Genomic DNA, 27,778 nt, shown 5'->3' on the forward strand with positions numbered 1-27,778 from the left:
ACCATAGCATCCAGCTGAGATACCTTCTCTGATTTTATTAACAGGCCAGGCAGGCCAGCACCCTGGCAGCAGCCATGTTTCCCTCAGCAAGACATGCTGGATTATGAGCAACTGGCTGATTCTCTCTCACACTCTCTACTTCCTAGCCTAGGCACACTGAGGTTGATGACATTGTTGGCTGACGCAGGAGGCCATGGCCTGAACTCTGTATGACACTAATATAATAACAGGCAATTTATTTAACTAGTATGCATCTGCAAATGTGTCAGGCCATGGCATTTAGCCTAAATTCTAGAATGTGTTCAGCATTTAGATTTGGGAGGAATAGTTGAAAGGAACATTGGTGATACCCTTAAAATGGACACTGCATCCCTCCATCCACCTCCTTTAAGACATTGCTCTCAGTGTCAGTTTGTGTGTGGCGCTATTTCTGAGCTCACTGAGTTGTATGACAATGTTAAATGTATTGTGCAAGTGAATTAGACACAAGTATAATATTGTAAAAGAGCTTCAGTCTGAACTTTCACACCACTACATATATGCTAGTAGACCTTATTTTGTAAATGGAACATAGCTCACAGATCAGTCATTACATTAGCAGAAACCAATTTAAGCTCAATCTTTCACTCGAGGACATTCAGCTAGGCATATACAAGGTTGCTACAGGTGACTCAAAGTAGTAGAGTTAAGTGAGCACATTTTGCTCACTTGCACCAGTTTGACGCTTAAAACTAAAGCAAGTTCAGAAGTTTCATAGTTTAAATACTGAAACACCCGGGAATTGCAAACTCACCAACATTAGACCAGATTTTTAATACCATACAATCTGAAGACCATTCACCCTAATAAAGAGCCAACACTTCTTTCAACTCTCACACCAAACGAGAAAAGATGAAAATGAAAATTCTACTGCATAAATAGGAAATAGTACCTATTACAAATTTTAATTTTAAGTTGAAAATATAATTATGTTGCAACACATTTTATATTTATTTTTGGATTATGCTGTAAAAAATCACTTGTATTCACAAATCAAATACAAAAATGTCTAGTTTCTTTGAATAGCACAGTTCAATGTGAAAACAAAGCATCATACTCGTGGAATAATCCAATTTCCATCTTACAAGTTATTCTTTATGCAAGGTTTGATCAAAGTATCTCTTTAATCACTAGGAGTCTACAGTCTTAGGACTTTCAGATCACAAGTTAATGACAACTGAGTAAAGTAAGCTAGCTAATCTTATTCATCCACAAAAAGATCATGGATTTCCCCCATTTCAGCATTTAATTTGTCCAGTAACTCTTTTATACAAAGGATTGCTAGGCAGTTATTTTCCCCCAAACACAGGGAACACCTGAGGAATTCATTACGGGCTGAATTGCAGGACCTATCCAACCTAAAGGTAATATTCTAGCAAAGTACACTGGGCAGTTCCAATATTTTACTATAATCTGTCAATTACAGCCAACAGGAAATTAATATCCAACTTCTCCAGCACTGAAACTTCCTTGAGATAAATCTTCCTCTCTTTTGAAAGTGTCAAGCTTCAATATGGAAGCACAGGAAATTCCACTCTGGTAAATGAAAAACAGAACTGAAGTCTTTGGCACAGTAGTGTACAAAATACGAACACCATTTAATATCAAAACAAACTCCTTCGATCAGACTTTTGAAAGGTGTGGAGTAGTTTTGTGGGCAGTATAGGAGAGGGAGAAGCAATGGGCACAGCTAGATGCTATAATGATAAGAGAGAGGATATCAGAGATTTGGATTTCAATGGAAACATGTGACATGAAGGAATAGGCTTTGACAAGCTAAATTCAACATTGCTAAAATGTATAGCAGAAATCACCTTGCACATTATATAAAATGGACAAATCTCCAATGAGTCTGCCCTAATTATTAATTAATTCAGCTATTCAATATATGCAGAAGAATGATGCATAGACATTATTCAAGGTAAATCTATCAAAGTTAAAATATTCAAATAAATTGTAATTAATTTCAGGCCATACACAAAGTAGAAAATTTCCAAATGTCAGGTTTAAAACAAACTAAGATGGAACCAACACTCTACCAAATAATGATAAGCACAAAGCTAAATGCTGCAATGAGGAAAGCCTTATGCTCTAATCCAAGGTTTCATTGCTGTTCATGACAAACATTTCACAAAGGATTACATATGGTTGGTTACATACACATTAATTGAAATGGATACAGAGTCAGCCTACACCCAAGCAAGAAGCCAGGTTAATGATAAGGTTTCTCCAGAGATTTTAGCTTTTCATTTCCACAAGGTGCGTATGGATCATGAAAGCTGCACAATCCAATCATTGTTTCGCACTCTCTGAATACTTCACTTTTTATTGGCTTTGTAAAATATCATTTAAAATGGGAGTACGAGCACAGGTGGTTTAAAACACTGTATGTAAAGTATATATTCTATTGTTTCGCCCAGTGAATGAACTGCTTTCAAAACTTGCATGAAGAATTGTAATATTTGATGAACATGAAAATGAATCTTCGATCCAGTGTTCAGAACCATTCCGAAAAACTAAATTCATTACAATTAATCCTCGTCATCATCTTCAATTGCTCTCCTCCGCCTTTTAATCAGTCTATGGGTGACCTCGGAGTCAGACACCTCAGAGTCAGTCTTGGGCTCTTCCACCATCTCAGTGTCAACAGATTCCTTCACTGAAATTCCACATTCAAGACCATTAAAACCATAGAATCAATGCTGTCCTTGTGCAAAATACGCTCTAGCCACTTGTCGATACTAGCTACTGCAGGCTCTTTGACAGGGCAAGAGGCACAACTTGGCCTATTATTGGGAACCCCTGCCCTCCCACTGGTGACTACAATGCACACTGGCCTCTGCCAGAAGATCTAGAAACTGAATACCCGCATCTTACAATCTTTGAAGAAAAACAGAATCTTACCCTCATCATCTAGTTCATCATCACTATCGAGCAGGCGACTTCGCTTTAGTGGAGGTTTGTGTTTGGTCTTCTCATCATCACTGCAACAATGAAATATAATCTGCTTTTAATCCACACAGGACAATTCATGGTCAAATTTACTGAGCAAAGGTACTGATCACTGGAACATCCCTTCCATAAATACAACACTTACAGCATGACACTTTCAGCGTACATCGTGGTGGAATGCGTATCCACATTGCAGTACGCAGTGATCTTTCAAAGATACTATCATTGAGTGTAAGAAACTTGCATTTATACAGCACCTTTTATGCTCTCGGGACCTGCCAATGCACATTACAGTCAATAAAGTGCTTCTGAAGCTGCGTTGCTTGTAATGCAAGGACAGGATGACGGAAAGGAACATTCCAAGTGAGGGGATGATATGGATACAGGCCCACATCCAACAACGAGTACAATGACAATGATGCAATCTCAGCTGTCTGTGTCAAAGTTCAGAGATTGTGAATCAGCCTGCTCCATGAAGATGGAGAAGTAGGAATAATTTAGCTACAGTGATATTTACTAAAAGGTTTAATTTATACTCCACATCAATCACTCCACCCCATTTCACTAATTGAGATATAGTTTTATTTTGCTAACAGATGCCAGTACTGGGAAATGTAACCACTTTCCCACTCTTAACACTCAAAATCAATCTTACAGGTACAGAGCAGATACAAGGTAACGCTGCCTTTACTCTGACCTCAATATTTCTGAACCTTCAATCCCTGAAGAAAACCCCACAATTCCTTGCTGTGCCAGCATGATATCCTCCCCACCAAACATGTTATGTGGTTTGTCTCAGTGAGATGGTCAAATCAGTTTTATGGTGTGGAACGAGACCAACCAGCAACTCAAAACGCTGCACAAATGCAATCCCATTCAAATTCTTAAAGCTAGCCAGAGAAATGGGTTTTCCATCAGCCAAATGTTTTCTCTGTGGGTAATGCTCATAGAATCCTTACAGTGTGGAAACAGGCCCTTTGGCCCAACAAGTCCACATTGACCCTCCGAAGAGTAACCCACCCAGACTCATTCCCCAACTTAGCCCTGACTAATGCACCTAACCCACACATCCCTGAACACTATGCGTAATTTAGCATGGCCAATCCACCCTAACCTGCACATCTTTGGACTGTGGGAGGAAACTGAAGCACCCGGGGGAAACCCACACAGACATGGGGAGAGCATGCAAACTTCACACAGACAGACAGTCACCTGAGGGTGGGATCGAACCTGGGTCCTTGGGGCTGTGAGGCAGCAGTTCTAACCACTGAGACACTGTGCCACCCTCAGCTTTGTTATCAAGTAATAAGAACATTTCAACTTCAGCACTTATTTGATTACACGTTGCCCTTTCTCCTCAGCAGTCTACATCCTCCTCAGAGAGCCTTGCTGTGACACATTGTTAGCACTGTGCCACCAGGCTCTGTGTATTGCAACGTACAAGCCCAATGAATGCTTCAGCACTTGCCTTTTGATGTCACTGTCTGCTCCAGAGGAGGAATCATCAGCTCGGTTGGTCCTCCCTTTGGATTCATCATCACCAACTGTAAAATATAAAACAATGAAAATATCAGTAAGTGTGGAGACCAAGACGGGAGGGAAAGAGAAAATGTTTCAAAAATCAGTCTCTCCCTAAACTTTTAAAACATTTTAAACTTGCATTGTCCTTATTCCATGAGCCAAACTTGGTGGGTCTTTGAATTCCCTACCAGGGAAGGATGAGGGAAGTATCTTATTCAGGAGCTCTCCAAGTCTGCGGAATGGATTGGGGCCAGTTGTTGAAAACCTGTGGATGCGCATCTAACATTCACTACCCAGTAGGTTGGAGCATCATCACAGTTACCAATTTTCAAAGGATCAAATAAATCCATATCATGCCTGGAACAAAAAACACATAACCAGAAGAGTTTCAGTTGCAAAGTTATTCCAATTTATTTCATTACCTTTAGGAGGAGTGGCATTCCCCTCCTTGGCCACCAGCTGAGCTTGCCAGTCCTCAGAGCTCTGATCTGCACTAGCATCTTCGTCTCCTTCCACTGCCCCTCCACCACCATCATGCAGGGTGATAACCGAAGCAATCCTGCGCAACTGCTGAACATTCAGGTGAGCAGAAATACGCCAGAAAGATTCCTAGCAAATACAAAGGAATATTACATATAGAAGTAACTGGAGGGAAGGCAGATAACTTTGTTTTAGTGATATTGGATGAGGGATGAATATTGACCCCAGACTACAGGGGGAGAACGCACCTGTCTGCTTCTTTAAAGCAATGGCAATGAGATGTTTCTGTTCATTAGAGAGGACAAACAGGGCCTTTGTTGAACAGCTCATCTAAAAGACAGCACCCTTAATTGTGGAGTACTCCCTCAGTACTGCACTTGGTGTTATAAACTTTATTACATTCAAGCCGAGTGGGACCTGAAACAACCACTTTCGGAGTCTGAGGCAACAATAATACCCACAGAGCAGACAGTTAAAAATTAAAACCTCCAAGTTCTAAAGTGTGCCATAATTTGGGAAGCATATGCTCATAATCCTGTCATGTGAGCAATAGTATGACAGTTTCAATAGGTGAACTAATATAAGGAAGGAAAAGAAATTTTAAAACAATTAGATATAGATGGCCAAATGTTCAATGCATAAAAACACATGTCAAGCCAGAGTGAATAGTAGCAGTGGCCAACACTGTCTGACAGAATCCAGGTGGGTTGACTGGGGCTGCACTGCTAAACACTGTTGAATCTCAGTGCTGGCAGTCTGAGCATTGTCCATTGGATTCTTGCATTGCTGTAGCAAGAATAGGAATAAAACTCTTTCCACAGGAAAGACTACAGCCCTTTTTAGTCTAATTGTTGTTGAGACGATTATTTAGTCAGCAATCACATGTCACCTGCTCATCGGCAGGCGGCCGAATTCCAACTTTCTTCAGAAGTTTCTGGAACACTTCATGCTCCATAGCATCTTCATTTTCTTCAGACAAGGGGACAAGTGGGACTGCAATCGAGGTCCCTGCAAGGAAACCAGATTTAAAGAATACTGAAATATGGAGACTCTGCAGGTAAAGCGAGATCCTTTTCAGTGAAATGTGAAAGGGAAGGCAGTGCTCTCAGTCAGACATTTGCAGGCTAAACTAAAAAGGGACAATTTCCCTTCACCCTGCACCACATTCACACAGAAGCTCAGCTGGTTCACTATATGTATGGCAAATACATCACATGTACTCTTAAAATTGGTTCTAACTTGACCAACAGGACATCAGCAGTGTAGTGTGCATGAATCAACAGGATAAAGCAGTGTCTTTAGATCAGGAATTGTAAGAAAGTACTGACCAGCATCTTCTCGCTTGTCTGCTGTTCTGTTAAGGCAGTTCTGCAGCCACAGAAGAGGGCCCGACAGACCTGAATTGAGAAAGTGAAATGAAACTTTGTAATCTAAGGTAGCTCAAGTGCCATTATGTTGCTGGAGCCTATGCATACGTTTGTTTCAGATTTTAAAAGTCTCTACACTGTTTCATTGGACAAGGGAAGAAAGGAGTGCAGCAACAAGTTTGAGAGGACGAACGAGTTAAGAATAAGGACTGGTAATAGTACGTCACTGCAATTTAAGTTGTCCTCCACCTCCAAAAAAATAGGGCCTGGACTTTTCAGTGGCAATGACAGGGTTTCCTACATTACAATAGTGACTATGCTTCAAAAGTACTTTGTTGGCTATAGTGTGATTTATCTTGCAGTTGTGAAAGATTCTTTAGGAATGCAAGAGTTTCTATCTTTCTCTGCTTCCTCAGGATTGTAACGATAATTGGAGCAGCTAACTCAGCAGCAACAGAAACTGCATTGAATTCATCAAGAGAGCTCCGACGGCCTTTGGTTTCAAGACATAATCTTTTGGAAAGACATATCTAAAGGAGAAAAACTATCTAGCTTCCAATTAGTCAACTGTCTGATCTAATAAAACTAATCGCCTAGGATACATCACTCAGAAACACAAAATGTATTTTCAGGATATTACTGCAAATACCATGACTGCAATCAAGCACTGGGAAAATCCTCATCCCAGCGTTCAGTTGTATGAGGTCCGATTCTTTGTGAATTTTGTACCAAGTCAAGGAATATCAATGCTAGAGATTTTATTTGTGTTTCAGTCCCAATTAATGCAATTTTGTGCCACTGACCCAGACCCCACTGAGACTAAGACTGCCTAAATACTGGAAGTCAAACCCAGATCCTACAGCTGAAAGGCCAGTTGCACAACACAGTAACTCATTTCTTTCTTTCGCTTTGCCTTGAGATTTATATAGCAGATAAAATGAAGGAATAAAGCCACATTACCATCCAACACGAAGACAGTAAATTTTTTAAACCTTTGCAAAAACCCAAATGAAATATAGCTTCAATTTTAAAAATCACCTTGTTGCTGAAGTTTGGAGCACAGATTCAGGATTGCTGGGTCAGCCTCTTCCACACCCATATTTTGTCCATCTCCTTTTGTAGTGCATCTTGATCTGGATTTAATCATCAGCTCCACTTTCTCATCGTCACTGCTATCACCTTCATCCAGTTCATCCTCGACCTCAGATAACCCCTGAACTGCATCATAGCCCACATCATTTAGGAAGTCTTCCTCTTCCTCCTGAAATAACAAATCACAGTTAAAGCCTCTTATAACCAGGGAGTCTTTCAAAGAAATTATTTTCTGGGCAAACAGAAAATTAAGACAATTCATGTTTACTCAGATAGATCAGTGCCCCCTTTGTCAGTCTCTTTAAAACAATTTTACATTTAAGTGTATACTGAAAACAGAGTAACTCAACTTGAAAAGTTTGGTGAGAGCATGAGCAGCAAGTTTCCTTCATCAACAGAAGGAACAGAAATCACTTCAAATTTAGGTACGGACATTGACAATTCCTCCACACTAGCAGAACATAGGGACCAAAAGAATTCCGTAACATTCGCTGAAAACCTGCAAGACTCCAAAGGGCAAATGTTCATTACTGGGTATTACAGGACATTGTCACAGAAAGCTGCTGAGGCTATTGGCAGCTGGACTTTCCCAAACTAAGGTGAATAGATTTGGTCAATTAAATTAAACAAGGATACAAAGCCAAGGAAGTAAAGTAGAACTGAGCAAAGATCTAACTGAACGGCAGAGCAGGATTGACAGGTTGAACGGTCTACTTTGCTCCCCAGGATCAATTCAGTAAATTCAAATTGAAATTATGACAAAATGTTATGAGCAAAAAATGTAAAGAGCAACCCTCTCAAATTATCCTCTCAGTTACAGCTAAAAGACAGAGTGAAGGTAGTCCCCTCACACAGAGAGTCAGTCCAAGAACAGATGCTTTTTAGCAGTGGTTATCAGCCTATTCAGTAAGTGGGGCTTGTAAACACAGAAACAGAAGAGCAAGGTTTTTGGCAGTTTTCCACCTCATTCTCGCACCACTGCACTCAGTTCACATGTTGCAATTATTGGTTCCACTTACAGGTAACATATGACCAGATCACACTTTATTTCACTAAGTTTCTTATGTGACCAGCATGCCCAATTCCCACTGTAATACCACAACACACTTTAAACCAACAGTGACTCTGGGAGTGTTGAGAAACAGAATACCTGATTTGCTCCTTTTGTTAATTTCCTTCGCTTCTTGTAGAGTTCTTTTCTGTCAGAAACGAGACCCATGCTGATCAGTTTATCAACAATCCTGGCTCTGGATCGCTTGGTGGTTATGTTTTTCATGATATTGCCAAGGATATCTTCAGATAAAAGAGATCGATTTCATCAAATTGTATTTTGCCTCTTTCATTCAAATTACAATGTTTTAGGTTTATAGACAATTCATTCAGTTTTCATTCACAATAAGAATGTTGTTTTGAAGAGCTTTAAAATGGTAAAAGATAACAAGGAACTAAGTCAGAATAGGCAGGCAGACTGAAGATGTGATCCCTGCTTTGCAATGAGTTAGTAAGTTATAGCTTGAGGTGATAAAAGAATCTTAATAATTTGCTCTGTATCAGAGGATATCTTATGATGAGTTTTTTTTTTCAAAAACAACAGAAGCAAATAAATTCCAGTTAGTTACAACTTACCATCTGATCCTCTGAACTTCACAAACAATGTCTCAAGCTCCATCTCCTGTTCCTCTCTCCAAAGCACAATCTTAGTTCCTTTCCTTAAAGCAGTAAAATCAACATGTTACAAGCTAATTTCACAACAAGGTGGCTATGTTTCCCACAGCATGTTTCAGAATGCTTTGCTCACAATACCGCAGAGGGACAGGTAGAAGGAGCTGATTAAAAGTTTAAGCTGGTGGGGTGGGGGCGCACGTGTATGTATCTTTCCTACTTTAAAACGAGCTTTTATGCTATGATCAACAATAGCTTGGTGAACCTTCCCTTAGTCTGTGACATCACATGGGGACAAGTAACCCTGTATGTGAATAATTATTGATACAAAGACATGTATTACTTCATGACCATGAAGTCTCAGCGAACTGTGTCTGTGAAACAATCAAACTTCATACTGAAGGGAATGATGGAGATTAAGAAGCAAATCTAAACAAATAACTATCCTTGTGAGCCAATCGTTTTCAGCTAGTGAACGTTTTCTGAACTCTACTGCCTGGTTTCACTTTCCAAAGTCTTGCCTACCAAGATTTTGCTGCCTGTGGCCCTCCCCCTCCCAGTTTGCCACAACATGTAAGTCCTGGGCCGCCTCCACCGCCAAATCCAAGCCACCCGACAACTGGAGGAAGAATGCCTCATCTTCCGCCTTGGGACCCACCAACCACACGACATCAACGTCAACTTCACCAGTTTCCCAATTTCCCATCCCCCCCACTTCATCCCAGGTCCAACCCTCCAACTCGGCACCACCCTTTTGAACTGTCCTACCTGTCCATCTTCCTTCCCATCTATCCACTTCACCCTCCCCTCCGACCTATCAGTATCATCCCCCACCTGCATCTACCTATTGCCTTCCCAGCTACCTTCCCCCCAGCCCCAGCCTCCAACTTATCTCTCAGCTCCCTTGTAACCCCCCACATTCTTGATGAAGGGCTTGTGCCTGAAATGTTGAGTTTCCTGCTCCTCAGATGCAGCCTGACCTGCTGTGCTTTTCCAGCACCACATTTTTCAACTCTGATTTCCAGCACCTGCAGTCCTCACTTTCTCCTGTGGTCCTTTAATAGGCAAACGATACTGCAAACACTTACTTGACACGCTTTAAATCTCTTATACTATCCACCAGGTTCATTTGAACCAGTTTGGCAGCAATCTGCCTCCTGGTCCTTGTATCATCTTTAATGCATTCCATGATACTGTCGATGACATCTTTATCTGTAAAAGGAAAGATAACAATGCAACAGAATATCCTGAAGAAGGGCTTATGCCCAAAACGGTCGATTCTCCTGCTCCTTTGATGCTGCCTGACCTGCTGCGCTTTTCCAGCAACACATTTTTCAGCTCTGATCTCCAGCATCTGCAGTCCTCACTTTCTCCTAACAGAATAGCTACGTTTTGCTTTCCAAATGTGTGCGTGCAACCATCAGGATACAAGATTACCTCTGGAATAATTAAACATTACACAACAAAGATCGAGATCATAAAACCCACTTCAAATTACAGAATAGTTACAGCACAGAAGGCTAACCATTCTGTTGTGTCTGTGCTGACCTGCTGAAGGAGCAAGGCATCAAGTGCCATTCCCACCTTTATTCCCCATATCCCTGCAAATTTTCCATTGCCAAAAGGTGATCTGATTTCCTTTCCAAAATCTTGATCTTTGGCAGTGCATTTTAGCCACCCGCTGTGTGAACATGATTTTCCTCATGCCTCCATTGCTTCTTTTGTCAATTACACTGCATCTGTGCCCTCTGGTTCTCAATCCTTCCACCGATGGGAATATTGCAAGGACATAGGGAAAGAGCAGGGAAGCGGGGACTAATCGGAAAGATCTTTCAAAGAGCTGACACAGATGTGACGGTCCAAATCGCCATCCTCTGGGCGGTAAAAATCGATTACAATGGAATTTAAATAGAACAACTGGGGAGATGAAAAGTGAGTTGCGAGCTTGGTATGGGATATATTCAAAAATGACCGAAACACAACACATACCTCCTTGTTCCTCTTTGAATCTTAGATACAGTGTTTCAAGTTCCTCCTCTTCCTCTGACGACCAGGTTGGAGCCTTTTTGTTTGCTTCACTGTAAAAATTCAAAACCATTCACTATCACAACTGCTAATCAAAGCACCTTTGTGTTTGTGCCAATGGACTATTCTTTAACCTCAGCCTCATCCACTTCTTTAACAGAAAAAAAACACAACTTGGTCAGCAAGCACAAAACCATAGTGGCCAAATCCATTTTGGCAATCAAATAATCGAGCAACAATCGATCATTTCAAAGTCCTATGTAGTTTGTACAGATGAGATAGTTTGTGTCAAACTAAAGATTGCCAATGCTATCAAAATGGCAGCAAGACTAGCTTTCGCATCTGGAACATCAGATTCATTGATTGTTTTAGCATAACACAGAAGAACCAGACCTCCCACATTCTCATGCTCAATTGCACTCGCCTTTGCTCGTCCTTCCTGTAACCTTCAGTCATTTCTCGAATGGTTGCAATGTTCTTCCAGAACAGCAGCTCCACAAATATTTTGCTGTTCTCAGCAGCTAAAGTAAAGAATCGGTTCAAGACGTATTTGGAGAACTTCACCAGCTCCTATTGCAAAAAGAAACAGAAGTTAACTGTCAGATGCATATTGTCTAGCTGTGATGGCCAAGAACGTCAGACAGATTCTCAGACCACACAAGTAACTAGCAGGCAATCTTGTCCTCCCTGGAAGGTGTCAGTCCTGCTCACTTCCAGTTATGGTGTGGGTATCATAGTGGTAAGGTCACTGAACTATTAATCCAGAGGCCTGAGCTAATAATCTGGAGACAAGTTCAAATCCCACCACAGCAGCTGGGAAGTTTACATTCAATTTTTGATTTAATTAGTTAACAAAAGGCTAGAATCAGTAATGGCAACCATGAATTTACCAGATCGTTGTTAAAATCTCAAAGCTCCTTCATCAGGGGAGGAAATCTAGCATACTTGGTCTGGTCTATTACAGGACTCTCTCCATCTCCATTAATGATGACCGACTTGACACTGACATTTTTTACAAACCCACCGACTCCCACAGCTACCTGGATTACACCTCTTCCCACCCTACCTCTTGCAAAAATGCCATCCCGTATTCCCAATTCCTCCACCTCCGCCGTATCTGCTCCCAGGAGGACCAGTTCCACCACAGAACAAACCAGATGGCCTCCTTCTTTAGAGACCGCAATTTCCCTTCCCACATGGTTAAAGATGCCCTCCAACGCATCTCGTCCACATCCCGCACCTCTGCCCTCAGACCCCACCCCTCCAACCGTAACAAGGACAGAACGCCCCTGGTGCTTACCTTCCACCCTACCAACCTTCGCATAAACCAAATCATCTGCCGACATTTCCGCCACCTCCAAAAAGACCCCACCACCAGGGATATATTTCCCTCCCCACCCCTTTCCGCCTTCCGCAAAGACCGTTCCCTCCGTGACTATCTGGTCAGGTCCACGCCCCCCTACAACCCACCCTCCCATCCTGGCACTTTCCCCTGCCACCAAAGGAACTGTAAAACCTACGCCCACACCTCCTCCCTCACCTCTATCCAAGGCCTGAAAGGAGCCTTCCACATCCATCAAAGTTTTACCTGCACATCCACTAATATCATTTATTGTATCCGTTGCTCCCGATGCGGTCTCCTCTACATCGGGGAGACTGGGCACCTCCTTGCAGAGTGCTTTAGGGAACATCTCCAGGACACCCGCACCAATCAACCACACCGCCCCGTGGCCCAACATTTCAACTCCCTCTCCCACTCTGCCGAGGACATTGAGGTCCTGGGCCTCCTTCACCGCTGCTCCCTCACCACCAGACGCCTGGAGGAAGAACGCCTCATCTTCCGCCTTGGAACACTTCAACCCCAGGGCAACAATGTGGACTTCAACAGTTTCCTCATTTCCCCTTCCCCCACCTCACCCTAGTTCCAAACTTCCAGGTCAGCACTGTCCCCATGACTTGTCCGGACTTGTCCTACCTGCCTATCTCCTTTTCCACCTATCCACTCCACCCTCTCCTCCCTGACCTATCACCTTCATCCCCTCCCCCACTCACCTATTGTACTCTGTGCTACTTTCTCCCCACCCCCACCCTCCTCTAGCTTATCTCTCCATGCTTCAGGCACACTGCCTTTATTCCTGATGAAGGGCTTTTGCCCGAAACGTCGGTTTCGCTGCTCCTTGGATGCTGCCTGAACTGCTGTGCTCTTCCAGCACCACTAATCCAGAATCTGGTTTCCAGCATCTGCCTTTATTGCCTTTACCTCGAGTACAGGACTCCAGACCCACAGAATGTGGGTCACATTTCAGTGGCTTGCACTTTAGACAGCAGTTAATTGTAGCAAACCACTATAGAAAGTCCTGTAGGTGTACAACACCACACGCATTATATTGGTTCGTGCAGACAGCTCACCATCACCTTCTCAATGCTGACCTTGCCAGTGATTCAAAAATTGGATGAGGAGGGCGAATAAAATTTGAAAAGAAAAACCTTATTGGAAATGACCTGTTTGTGGATGTCAGGCAAGGAGGATCAGGCTTTAGAGGGACATCCCCTTCTGACACTCACTGTCTAGATTCACAAACTCAGGAGTGAGGAGAACATTAATGCAACTTTGAGAGGTCAAATTACATGTCGTATAGCATGGAATGTCAGTTAGAACAGCTCTGTGGTTAAATTGCCTTGGGGCTATTGACATTAAGAGCAGCGAACTTCTAAACTAACCGCTGCATTTGTCCCATATTAAAAAGTAATCCAGCAAGCCATTATGAAAAGCACTCAGAACTAAAATCGAAATACTCTAAATAGAAATTCAGGAGTGTTAGGAAAAAATTGATTATTTGGGAGCTTAATAGACCGCATACTGTCCAACATCATTGTGTCATGACCCTTAAATTTCAAACCAAAGTTTCTTTTGTAGTTCAGCAAGTATAGTGGACGAAAAGTGAATGGGACAGTGCTCCAAAATACTACAACACCATGACAGGATATAGCAAGTCCTTTTGCAAATTGCCAATTTGTTGATAATGTACAACTAAAAGAATTCAACCTACTTGGTACGAGCTAGATGCTGGGTCTTCCAGAATTTGATTGAATAGGTGGAATACTGACAGCTGATAAAGAAGAGTATCCATTTTCAAAGTATATGCTAGACGATAGAGCATCTTGACAATGCAGTGATTCGTGTGAGGACTGTTCTGCCGGTAGTCCCTCAGAAGGAGAATGTAAGGTTTCACAACACCAACATTAGCAAACCTGAAAGCAACAGATAATGGTGAGAAAGAGAGAGAGGCAGGGTGGGGGTAGCATTGGGGAGGGGGGCAGAGAGAGAGGAAGGGTGGGGTGGGGTAGAGAGAGAGAGAGAGAACAAAGAGGGAGAGAGAGGTTCAGCCATAATAGAACAAAAATAAAGGATGGTGCCGTGGTTAGCACTGCTGCCTCACAGCGCCAGGAATCCAGGTCCAATTCCACTCTAAGGCAATTGTGTGAATTTAGCACATTCTTCCCGTGTCTGTGTGGGTTTCCTCTGGGTGCTCTGGTTTCCTTCCACAGTCCAAAGATGTAGAGTTTAGGATAGATTAGCCATGCTAAATTATACCTATAGTGTCCAGGCTAGGTGAGTTAGTCATGGTAAATGCAGGGTTACAACAATAGGGGAGTGGGTCTAGGTGTGATGCTCTTTCGAGGATCGGTGTGGACTTGATGAGCTGAATGGCCTACTTCCATACTGTAGGGATTCTATGAATGTTTAAAGAAAAAAAACAAGTATTTCTGAAATGTATTACCTCTTCAGGTAATCCAGAAAATTAAATTCATTTTCTGTAATCCTCACTGATTCAGTTTCCTCTTCTTCTATTTCTTCAGCGTGGAAGTCATCAATTTCTTCAGCCTCTACAGTGGGCTGCCCTGTGGGATGCAGAGAAAAAAATTTGATGAGGCTTCAAAAGTATTTCCAAAATTCTTAACACCAAAGCGACAGCTGCTAAAATACTTACTCGGTAACTTCGCAAACAGGATTTGTTTCAGCAACTCGGACTCCTCCTCAAGTTGCAGGTCAGAAGAGCCAAAAACATCACCTTCAGGCCATACTTCCCTGTGGGGTCAACCATTAGATTAATAACCAACGCACAGAAACCTTATAAGTTCAACATTCACTCTGTTTCATCTAGATTACCAAGTTAATTAAAAACGGAGGCAGTTTGGAACCGGATTCAGACTACACAAACTCACTTCTGGCCATCCAACTGGATTGACAGCCAAACCAGTGAGTGAAAAAGCAGCCTGCTAACCCACTGCACTACTCCACTCCTTTCTGCCATCTCTTTCAAGCATTTTTAATCCAATGTACAGTATAGTCATACCACTTGTGGATGTGGCAGTCTTGGACGAATTCACAAAAGGAAAATTTGCAAAGGACAGACATATTTTATAATGGGAGTCAATTGGTTCTATTCCAAACAGCCAAAATTTGGTATGTACAGGATACAGCAAAAGATGAAAAACAATATAAATAATGCTTTTAGTGCCTATAGAAATGGCCTAATGGAAAAACTGTTCAATAAAATGAGAAATATATAAAATGTGTCACACTTCCCCTTATTGCAACAATGTTCGCAACAACAACAGACACACACGTTCAAACTCTCCATTAAGCAAAGGGCACTTTTTAGTTCAGAAAATATAGTACATCATGGACACTTTCCATAATCTTCGATTTTTAAAAAAAAGTTAATTTGGGCACCTTATAAAGTGAACTAAAAAACACCAGAGAAATCTCCACAGCAGTCAATTCTCACGTGACACTGTGAACGAGATTACATAACTATTTCCTTGATACTACAATCCCCACTACAGCTTTATGGTTGCACTTTCTACTTAGGAAAACACATAAATGACACTGCAATAAAAGCCACTCCTATGTTTTAGATGCAGGAATTGAGGCAAGGTTAAACCCAGTTCCACTGTCAACTTAAAATTGCAGCAACTCCCAGAAAGCATAACAAAGAGAGAGAAAAGGAAGGAAAATAAAAAAGAAACATTATAGAGAGTCACGTTCTTCAGTAGTTATCCCCGTGCTCATTGACATTTATTGGTTCTTGGACCAATGCCTACATTTTACAATTTTTAAAATGTTTCAATCCCACCATACCCTTATGCCTCGCTATCATTAATCTCCTCTAGCACATACAACCCTCCAAGTTGTTTGCATTTCTCCAATTCCAGCCTGGGAATTATCATTGACCAGAAACTCAACCTGGACTCGGCACAGAAACACAGTGGCTTTAAGAGCAGGTCAGAGACTGGGAATACTGCGGTGAGTAACTCCCCTCCTGACTCCCATCTTTTCACCATCTACAAGGAACAAGCCAGCAGTGTGATGGAATACTCCCCACTTACCTGGATGAGTGCAGCTCCAACAACACTCAAGAAGCTTGACACCATCCAGGACAAAGCAGTCCCCATTTAATTGGCCCCACATCCACAAACATCCACTCCCTCCCCCACCGACACTCAGTAGCAGCAGTGTGTGCCATTTACAAGATGCACTGCAGAAATTCACCAAAGATCCTCAGACAGCACCTTCCAAACCCATGACCACTACCATCTAGAAGGTCAAGGGCAGCAGATACATGGGGACACCAAACCCTGCAAGTTTCTCTCCATGCCCCTCACCATCCTGACTTGGAAATATCTCATTATTCCTTCAGTGTTGCTGGGTCAAAATCCTACAACTCCCTCCTAATAGCATTGCTGGTCTACCCACAGCAGATGGACTGCAGCAATTGAAGAAGCCAGTTCACCATCACCTTCTCAAGGGCAGCTAGAGACAGGCAATGAACGCTGGCCAGCCAGTGACACCCATGTCCCACGAGAATGAATTTTAAAAACTCGTCTGATTTCCATCACTTCAACCTGACAGCCATGATTTCAGCTGGTTGAGTCCCAAGTTCTGGAATTCCCTCCCTAAATCCACTTCTAAGATCCTAGTTAAGATATTTTTGCTCAGCTTTTGTCAGCTTTCCTGTTACTTTGGTGTAAGGACGTTTCTGATTTATGCTGCCGTGAAACACCTTACATTTTAGATATGTTAAAGGTGTTAGGTAAAAGACGGTTGCTTTCTTAGTATGAGAGCAGATTCTGGGTCGACACTCTCGGCTGGAATGGTCGTCCAGGTAAATAGAGGGAGGTACAAATGGAAACCTAACCAAATACCTCAACAATAAAAAGCAAGCAAGAAGATGCAAAATGTGAAAATTACAGGTGAAAATTACAAAACGTGCATTATATCCTCAAGTGCTGCTTTTTGACTTTTGAGTCACCTTTTTCATTCTCACTAATTCACTTATTTGGTGGTGCAGTCACATAGTAACAATACCTTCCATATTTGTGTTGACACAGAAAAATCTTTCTTCTTCATTCACTCACCCACCCACCCAACTCCAAACCAGCAAACAGCCCAAATGACCCCTGAAAAAAGCGTAGCCCATCCTAAAAGATCTAGCCCCCAGCAAAACGCACAGCTTTTGGGAAAAGGTGACTGTGCCCCCACCCCCAGCAGCTCCTTCACTGCTACCACATGCAGTTCCCTAGACATTCTGGTGTTTTTTGGGGACACATTCGCTCACCAACCCCATGTATTTGGAATCCTGAATCACTGGGATAAGAGTGACTGAATACAAAAGTAATATGGAAGTTAATAATTGAAGCAAAAAGATCTGAAGTATTTTGTGGGAAAGAATCATGTAATTATAGCACTTTCATGATCTGTAGTGAAATACAAATACTTCGTGGCCATTTTTAAATGGGTGCAATTATTAGATGTAAGTGGGTAGAAACATTAGATTTCCCTTTTTTTAACCTTCTATTACCTACAAGTCTATGGACCAATGCAGATATAATAAAATTATTGAAGTGGGCTCAGCATTTCAACACATGTCCACATTATAGCACATTAAACAAGGTATTTTAAGAACAGGTTCAAATCAAAACTGATTAGCCGAAGTGTTTGGTAATGTCCATATCTGACCACGTTCCATGCAAGTTTAATGCCAGTAACAATCATTTAATGAGCATTGCAGTCTCCAATGATTTAATTACTGGATTTGTTCACTTATTAACAAGTTAAACTGAAATCATTGAACCAATAAACTTTTGAACATTATCTATCACACGAGAAATTGCAACAATGCCACGAGAGGAATGCAGCTGGGCTAACCTTTGGAATCTTGAGTTGAATAGCCCTCTGTCTGGCCAGGTTACTGAACTTGTAGTTACCTCATTATAAAGGAACAGAATTGTAAGGCAGACTTGATGGGCTGAAACGACCTATGCGTGTACCTACATTCACAGGATACGAACCCAAACAAAGGGAGTAAGGAGGTCAGGTTTTGCCTCCTTAATTTGACAGCAAACACAATCAGATGCTTATGTCGTGTCAGCAGAGGGCTTGGGGGCCATGGAGTGCTGTCATTTTTGTTGCTCTTTTGTAATTCAGCTGTCCTTTGTGCTCAGTCTCAGAATGGCTGTCAGAAGCATGCGATGCCAATCACTGACTTGTTTACTCACTGCTGAAAATAAATGTGAACCTGTGAAGGCAGGATTCTAATGGACTGCGATGTTCCTCAGCCTAGCTCTACCCATGCATTAGCATGATGCGGCCATATATTGCCTCGGCTTCAGCGGAACCCCCACAGCTTTTTAAAGGCTATGGGTGCCATTTTCCAAATTAAACCTTACCAATATCCATTGAGTTTTCTGGCCAGAAACAACACAGAGGCAGGTGCATAACCTTGCACCTTAAGCTCCAGGTTTGGGGAACATGCCTGCCTTATTCTCCACTTCTATTATGAAACCTGCCACTAACACCCAGCAAAAAGAACTCCACTCGTACAAAGCAGGTCGGTACTTGGCAACCTGGCGTGTCCTACTTGACCAATGATTGCTGTTGTTTTAGTACTGTCAAAAGCGGCCAGTAAGGGAAGGCAATGGACAGGATCAATCGCGAGCAGAATAAAACACATGCTCATGATGTATGTGACAAGTAAAGCAGAAGACTGGGGAAAGGAAGAGGCAACGATAGAAAAAAACATTTCAAATTGTGGAATTCCATCGTCAAATCGTCAATAAACTGCCATTTGGCCAAAAAGGTCTCATCCTCAAACTCAGGATTTTGTTAATACTTCAAAGCTCTGAACACACAGTTACCGGGCAGCTCGGAGCAGCACAAGAGCCTCTGCTGCTTTGCCAGCCAAGAGTGCATCTTGAATACGAATCATTGCTTCAGCACGCTGCTCTTCCACAGGGATTTCCAAAGTAGCATCAAATGGAACAACATCGTCAGGGAGAGGCTCTTGACCCTGGAAAACAAACACATTCAATTCATCAGCTCAGGGAAGCAGCAATGCTTTGTGCTGGAGTGGAATCGGAGGAGATGGCTCATGAGGACAAGGGGAGGTCAACAACTTACACAGTTCAAAACCTTGGTTCTACTGCAAGAAGGACTATTAGAAGGAATACAGAGAGTTCAGATGCCAAGCATTCAATGCATTTTTAAAAAGTGAAGTACCAAGGTACAGCACTGCGGTGCAGTAAGGATTTGTGCCAGCTTTTCACTTAGACACCAGCCCAATCAAGCAGTTACTATGTTGCTTTATTTCCCCTTTCATCCAAAAACTCAAGACGATGTTAATGCTTAACTCAAGATATTGCACTTAAGTTTCACATCTGCCTCCTGCTCTTCAGGAGTCAGCTGTGGTTCAGCAGTGAACCACCGATATCAGTTAGAAGGTCAGTGGCTCAAAACCTTGTCAGGATTTGAGCACATAACCAGGCTATCACTTTAGTCCTGCATCTAGAAGGTGTTGTATTGTCAGAGGTGCAATCTTTCAGACCAAACATGAAGCAAAAGGGGCATCTTTCTTCTCAGGCAGATAATAAAAGCCCAAATGGCACTATTTTGTCAAAGAGGTGCGTGTGTGTGGTTGCTGATCAAATTCTTTGTGACATTTTGCACAACTCATCTTTCCTACATTGAAATAGTAACTACATTTCAAATGTACTTCAGTCAATATGAAACACTTTGGGACACCGCCCGATAGGAAAAGTCACTTTATAAAAATGGAATTCCTTTCTTTATTTCTTTTACTTATATCTACCTTCCCTCACTATATACCCATTAATCAGCATAAAAACCAACTTTATCTTGATTGGTTTTGAATTGGTCGCAGCAATGAGGATCCTGGCACCAAGAAGATCCTGCCCTGATCACTTAGCAGTGATCTCACGGACAATGGGTGAGGTCTCAATCCAGCTGGACTGTTATGACTACCAATTAGCAAATACCCTGCTAACATTTACTGTCTAAATTCATAAATGAAAGATGTTTTTAGGTTTGGCATTGAAGGACATCTAACGCCTGTGACACCACATTTCAGTATGTCTTAGAACCTTTAGGGAAAAATTATCCTAAGTGAAGAAATATCCCCACTCTTTACCATATCACTCAAGAAATACATCTGTCTGTTCTTCAGCAGCACTGATTATGACAATGGCCTTATCAAAGAAGACTTCAGCTATATTAGGGACATACCTCTGCACTCTTGTCGAGCTGCTCCAGTGTCAGCTTCCAGATTTCCTCGAGTTCTTCTTGGGATTTTTCTGATGAAGTAGAAGCAAGCTTCTTGGATTTTGGTTTCTTCCTTTTGAGCTTCTTTTTCTGTTTCAACAAACAGGAACTAATCAAACAGCCGCATCATGAGCAACAACATTCCACTAGGTCTTTCATTTCTAATCTCCTCATGGTCTCTCATCATCCCTCCCTACCTCCACAACCCCTACAACTCTCTCGTATCTCTGAACTCCTTCAATGCTGGACTCTCGCACATCCCTCGCACATTTGGGGCGGCACGGTGGCACAGTGGTTAGCACTGCTGCCTCACAGCGCCTGAAGACCCGGGTTCAATTCCCGACTCAGGCGACTGACTGTGTGGAGTTTGCACATTCTCCCCGTGTCTGCGTGGGTTTCCTCCGGGTGCTCCGGTTTCCTCCCACAGTCCAAAGATGTGCGGGTCAGGTGAATTGGCCATGCTAAATTGCCCGTAGTGTTAGTTAAGGGGTAAATATAAGGGTATGGGTATGGGTGGGTTGCGCTTCGGCGGGTCGGTGTGGACTTGTTGGGCCGAAGGGCCTGTTTCCACACTGTAAGTAATCTAATCTAATCCCCTCAATTTCCATCAGTCCACAGCTGGTGAATGCATCTTCAGTTGCTGGGCCCTAACCACAAGAATGCCATTCCTAAACCCCCATCCTTCAAGATGCTCCTTAAACCTCACCTCTCGGATCAAGCTTCAGTCACCTGCCCCTAATATCTCCTCAGATGACTCAATATCAATATTTCATCTGATAAAGTTCTTGTGAGGTCTCCAGGGGATGTTTTACTATGTTGAAGGTGTGATATCAATGAAAGTTGCTGCTGCTGTTGATTCTATTCTTGCTTTCAGTGATCTTACAAATGAAGCTTTAGGAATATCTGGGAGAAGAATTGATGAACTTTACAGGTGCACATTCTTTATACAGAAATTTGCCTGATTGCAGGCTCCCCAGATCTTGGAATGTGCTGAACTTTCTGACCTCAGCTTACTGGTTGGAAAAACAAGCCAAGATTTCTGATGAAGGGCTTTTGCCTGAAACATTGATTTTCCTGCTTCTCGGATGCTGCCTGACCTGCTGTGCTTTTCCAGCGCCACTCTAATCTTGACTGTGATCTCCAGCATCTGCAGTCCTCACTTTCGCCTACTCGACTATAATGCCCTCCAGTTAAAACAGGGAATACCCATTGGTATGATTTAGGGGGTCTGACGGATGTTACTTAGTACTCCAGAAGAGACTCTACAGCTTTAGGAAAGGATGCAGCTTAAAAACATTCCCTGAAAGCTCATCATTTGCAAAAATATGTAAATTCTGTAAAATGTAAAGCACAATATGCAAGCCAAAGACAAACATTACCTGCACAAAAAGATTACTTCTGCCTTTACAGAATTTCTCAATCATCCGGATGAAAAGGTGGGTTGTTTCAATAAGATCCTTCAGGAATGACTTGGGCTGCTTGGTTGCATCGTATTTTCGGAACAATGTTAAGAATAACTCTCGGAATTCCATAACATAGAAGATATTACCTGCAGGTGGAACTAGTTATACAATCACCAGCCAACTGGATGTGCAGATTTCCAAATGAAACATGTGTCGTTTGACAGACAAGCTTTTTCCCACACAACCTTTTATGTAAATTATTTCCATCATTCTCCCTTAATCCTTTCTGCTCAAAACGGAGAACAATTTCAGTTTCTCGAGTTTCTGTGCTAGTCCTTTGCTTTAAGCATCAAATTCATGCACCACGTTGCCTGAGGCTTGCTTAAGTAGGACAGGGTCAATAGAGGAAACTTGTCATTACAAATGAAAATGTTTCAACTATTGGCTTGTTAATGAAGAAATTATGCTGAAAAAAAAGATAAGATTCCCATTTAATGGACATTCTTCTTATAATGGGTGATCTCCAACTATGCCACCATCAACACAGCTGCTAAAAGCATGCAATAGCATCATCCTTGTAAGCAATTGGCTAACACCAAGTGGAAGCTCCCAACAGTGGTACAACTGCGGGAAGTAACTTCGTAAAGGAATAATGGAGAGGGAGAAGAAAGGATCGTGACAGCATGTCCTGCATCTCAATGATGACAACACTAGTACTACCTTGTGAAACAGTAAGATAAACGTTTGTGTGTGTGTGTGTGTGTGTGTGTGTGTGTGTGTATATAACATGCAGTTTTTCCTTAAGGGCTACTTGTCCCTCTGATCATTTATATCCCTCTTCCCTTTCCTTCCAAACGTACACCTCAAATCAATATCACATTGTACAGCCTAGACTGAGTTGGTACAATTCAGAAACTCCAAACACCTGAACTGAGCATTGAACTGACCCCAAGTTTGCAATGGCACTGCGTGAAGCCGGCGTGAACTTATTACAATGACAATGTCAAACCAAAGGCATGAAGCATTACCTATTGATTGTAAAGAAGAAATCCAACTGCTGACAATCTGTTACACACAAAGAGACACCGGCACATACCTTTTGAGTTATTCCAACAACCAGATCCCAACAGATGCTACAGTGTCTCAGTGGTTAGCACTGCTGCCTCACAGCGCCAGGGTTCGATTCCAGCCTTGGGCAACTGCCTGTATGGAGTTTGCGTGTTCTCCCCGTGGCTGCGTGGGTTTCCTCCCATAAGCCAAAGATACGCAAGTCAGGTGAATTAGCAGTGCTAAATTGTCCACAGTGTTCAGGGATGTGTAGGTGGGTGCATTAGTCAGGGTTAAATGTAGGGGAATGGGTCTGGGTGGGCTACTCTTTGGAGGTTTGGGCCGAAGGGTCTGTTTCCACACTCTAGGGATTCTAATTCTAATGGGAGTCATACAATCATGACTTCCTGGGCGAGGTTTACAGATGAATAATGGGCATGAGGTGCCAGAGCACAGCACAGAACCATTTCAAAAGTAAAGGTTAGCCGGTTGAGGGCAGGGTGGAAGGAACATTCCATTTTACAGGCTTTCAGGTCATAGAATCACAGAATCCCTACAGTGCAGAAAGAGACCCTTCAGCCCATCAAGTCCATATCAACCCTCCTCTGAAGAGCATCCCAACCAGACCCATCCCTTACCTTATCCCTGTAACCCTGCATTTCCTGTGGCCAATCCACTCTAACCTGCACATCTTTGCACTGTGGGAGGATACCAGAGCACCTGGAGGAATCCCAGGCAGACACAGGGAGCACATGCAAACTTGAGACACATTCTGAGGCTGAAATCAAATCTGGGTCCATGGCACAAGTCAAACATCTATGCATCTTATAAACTGGATTTTTGTAGCATTTTAAAATATCATACATTTGATAACTCTGGCACTCTCTCTCAGATTTTCATCCTTGGAGTGATCCATTTCGTTGATTGTATTGAGCAGTTCTTGGTAAGCTTTCAGCGCGAGATGCATTCTGAGAGAAAAGAAAGAGTTGTTTTAAAGTATTGTCACTTTTTTTGGTTGCATATTAGATAATACAAATGACTGTGGCAGGTCCCACAGTTAAAGAAGACAGATGTCTCACCAATGTTATCTTGGCAATTACTGGGAGTGTAGAAAAAAATTGAACAATTTGCACTTTTGATACTAAGTAGGGCAAAGATTTTCTCACACATAGTTTGAACCAGTAATCAGAGCAGGCTTCATCCAAGAGGTATTTTAGAAGGGATGGAATAGCAGGTGATAATATTATCAAGGAGACAGTTATAGTGTAGAGTCAAAAAGAATTAGTCAGTGCTACTCCATATACTGCCTGGTGCAGAACTGAGCAAGAGGCCAAGAAAATACCAGGTCAAATCCAATTTGTGATAACAATATTAGAACACCAGAAACACAATGACTGGATGGGACAATCTTGGATTAATAGAAAAAAATGTCAGGGCTTCCACCATGTAACAAGAGATAGCACAGGACCTTACCCCACAAAACAAAGTGAAATTCAGATAAAAGTGGACAAGGAAAAATAAATTACATTAGATAAATGCAAAAGAATAGAACCCAAGAGAAGCTAAATGTGCCCAATATTTCAGCTCTGCCCCATTCACATTTATAAAAACAATTGCTAAACTAAGAGGTCTCAATATTTCAATAGCTGGTATTAATCCACCATACCGTCTTGACCAGGAACCAGCTGCTGTCTTGTCAGTCAGCATCATTTCGTAGTAGTTAGTAATATTTCGCTCCACAAAGTGAAATGCTCGAATGCTGACAGTTTCTGACACGAGCTCAGGACGGAACTGGTACACCCGGTTGAACTCCATGAAGAATGACACTGCCCAGAGGTAGTAGGTCTCATCAAACTGTTGCGCCTTCTCACGAATAAGGTTGTCCTGGAAATGGATGGAGCACACTCTGATACATTAAAAGTCTCTTCATTCATATACAATTCCTGTTTAGTTGCATCTTTCAGTTACTATCACCCTCACCTTGACCTCCTTCCACCTATCCCACCTCCATCGCCCCTCCCCCTAGTCCCTCCTCCCTACCTTTTATCTCAGCCTGCTTGGCTCTCTCTCTTATTCCTGATGAAGGGCTTGTGCTCGAAACGTCGAATTCTCTATTCCTGAGATGCTGCCTAACCTGCTGTGCTTTGACCAGCAACACATTTGCAGCTGTGATCTCCAGCATCTGCAGACCTCATTTTTTACTCGAAGATTTTAACCTACTGCGAATCCTCTTACAAGGATGCCTTCCTTGAAGAAGCTCTCTTCCTCCCTCTACAAGGATTTCAGTGAGTCCCTCTCTCACTGCACCCCCCAGGTCATCTCCTCTGCACAGAAGCTCTTCAGCCACGTTCTCAAACAGACTCGTTACCACAGCCACATCTCCTTCCTCAGCACCTGCCTAAGGAACCGACTGATCCCACACGGACTCCGAACTACATTCCAACCAACAAAATTTGGACCCAACCAGGACAACCTGTACCTACAACAAATCCGAAGCCTCCAGCAACAGACCTCCCTCCGGATCCTCCGCTCCACCCTTGCAGCCATGCGTCGCTACCTACATTCCCTGCAATCAGCCCTACCCCAGCTCAGGACAACACTCTCACAGACCTGCAAAGGACCTCGACTGTTCTTCATCTACAGAAGAATCCACAAACTCAACAAACAGTTCTTCCTAGCCCTATCAGAGATTAAAGACAGTAAGTACCAAAAACTTTCATGTACTTACCCCCACACTCGTGGCCCCTCAACTGTTCCAGAATCTTCCACAGGCCTGTCGGACGCCATTACACATGTGGCCTCCACAGCGCCCGCGGCACCAAAGGCCGCCGCCGACCGTGACGTCACTTCCGCCCCCACCGACCTCGGAGCCCCCGCGATCGCCGCCCCTACAACTGCCCCGGTGACCACCACACACACAACCGCTTCCACAATCGCCGACGTACCCGCGACCCACGCGGCCACCGGGAATGACCACCACTCCTCCGTCGCCGCAACCATTTCCGCCCCTCCGGTTGCCGTCGACGCAGCCACTTCCGCCCCCACTGACATCACTAACCTGCAGGAGCACAAATCCTCAGGTTTCCCCGCCCCCACGCCGTCTTTCGTCACTACGCATAACCCCGCCCCCACGCCATCTCCCGTCGCTTCACGTAACCCCGCCCCCACGCTTATTTCCGTCACGACGCATGACCCCGCCCCCACGTCGAGCAACGTCACCACGTCTAACTCCGTCCCTACTTCGATCTCTGTCCCCGCCCCTAACCCCGCCCCCAGCTCCAGCTCCAGCTCCAGTCCCACACCAGGTCCTAGCTCCCAGCCTTGCCGGATTTTCACCATCCCTCCAGATCTCCCCCTCTCTGAGGATGAAAGATCGGTCCTCAGCAGGGGCCTCACCTTCATTCCCCTACGCCCTCGGATTAATGAGTTCAACACGCGGCGAGATATTGAACAATTCTTCCGCCGCCTTCGCCTCCGTGCCTACTTTCACAACCAAGACTCCCGCCCACCCTCTGACGACCCCTTCTCCCGCCTCCAACACACCCCATCCACCTGGACACCCCGTGCAGGCCTCCGACCCGCCCTCGACCTCTTTATAGCCAACTGCCGCCGTGACATCAACCGACTCAACCTGTCCACCCCTCTCACCCACTCCAACCTCTCACCCTCAGAACGTGCAGCCCTCCACTCCCTCCGCTCCAATCCCAACCTCACCATCAAACCCGCAGACAAGGGAGGCGCGGTGGTAGTTTGGCGCACCGACCTTTATACCGCTGAGGCCAAACGCCAGCTCGCGGACGCCTCCTCTTATCGCCCCCTTGACCACGACCCCACCTCCCACCACCAAACCATCATCTCCCAGACCATCCAGGACCTCATCACCTCAGGGGATCTCCCATCCACCGCCTCCAACCTCATAGTCCCACAACCCCGCACCGCCCGTTTCTACCTCCTGCCCAAAATCCACAAACCTGCCTGCCCCGGCCGACCCATTGTCTCAGCCTGCTCCTGCCCCACCGAACTCATCTCCCAATACCTCGACACGGTCCTGTCCCCTTTAGTCCAAGAACTCCCCACCTACGTTCGGGACACCACCCACGCCCTCCACCTCCTCCAGGATTTTCGCTTCCCCGGTCCCCAACGCCTTATTTTCACTATGGACATCCAGTCCCTGTACACCTCCATCCCCTATCACGAAGGACTCAAAGCCCTCCGCTTCTTCCTTTCCCGCCGCACCAACCAGTACCCTTCCACTGACACCCTCCTTCGACTGACTGAACTGGTCCTCACCCTGAATAACTTCTCTTTTCAATCCTCCCACTTCCTCCAAACTAAAGGAGTTGCCATGGGCACCCGCATGGGCCCCAGCTATGCCTGCCTCTTCGTAGGATATGTGGAACAGTCCATCTTCCGCAACTACACTGGCACCACCCCCCACCTTTTCCTCCGCTACATCGATGACTGTATCGGCGCTGCCTCGTGCTCCCACGAGGAGGTTGAACAGTTCATCAACTTTACTAACACCTTCCATCCCGACCTGAAATTCACCTGGACTGTCTCAGACTCCT

The 27,778-nt window shown here is 43.7% G+C and overlaps 1 protein-coding gene across 1 annotated transcript in view; it reads right to left on the reverse strand.

The window, feature by feature from the left end:
* Nucleotides 1–976: 976 nt before the first annotated feature.
* The window catches only part of timeless (timeless circadian clock), a 54,084-nt gene continuing 27,282 nt past the window's right edge, over nt 977–27,778 (reverse strand). The window contains exons 11-30 of the mRNA XM_060820881.1: nt 24,877–25,094; nt 24,075–24,178; nt 22,140–22,309; nt 20,725–20,850; nt 19,341–19,492; nt 15,131–15,228; nt 14,921–15,041; nt 14,189–14,390; nt 11,563–11,708; nt 11,103–11,191; nt 10,202–10,325; nt 9,078–9,160; nt 8,602–8,744; nt 7,398–7,620; nt 6,321–6,389; nt 5,882–6,000; nt 4,935–5,121; nt 4,460–4,535; nt 2,944–3,023; nt 977–2,698 (exon numbers count right to left, since the gene is read on the reverse strand). Coding sequence (XP_060676864.1) covers nt 2,571–2,698; nt 2,944–3,023; nt 4,460–4,535; nt 4,935–5,121; nt 5,882–6,000; nt 6,321–6,389; nt 7,398–7,620; nt 8,602–8,744; nt 9,078–9,160; nt 10,202–10,325; nt 11,103–11,191; nt 11,563–11,708; nt 14,189–14,390; nt 14,921–15,041; nt 15,131–15,228; nt 19,341–19,492; nt 20,725–20,850; nt 22,140–22,309; nt 24,075–24,178; nt 24,877–25,094 — 2,658 coding nt within the window. The 3' untranslated portion in view covers nt 977–2,570. The remainder of the gene's footprint in view (nt 2,699–2,943; nt 3,024–4,459; nt 4,536–4,934; nt 5,122–5,881; nt 6,001–6,320; nt 6,390–7,397; nt 7,621–8,601; nt 8,745–9,077; nt 9,161–10,201; nt 10,326–11,102; nt 11,192–11,562; nt 11,709–14,188; nt 14,391–14,920; nt 15,042–15,130; nt 15,229–19,340; nt 19,493–20,724; nt 20,851–22,139; nt 22,310–24,074; nt 24,179–24,876; nt 25,095–27,778) is intronic.

The sequence above is a fragment of the Hemiscyllium ocellatum genome, chromosome X, assembly GCF_020745735.1.
Source record: "Hemiscyllium ocellatum isolate sHemOce1 chromosome X, sHemOce1.pat.X.cur, whole genome shotgun sequence".
Taxonomy (NCBI): Eukaryota; Metazoa; Chordata; class Chondrichthyes; order Orectolobiformes; family Hemiscylliidae; genus Hemiscyllium; species Hemiscyllium ocellatum.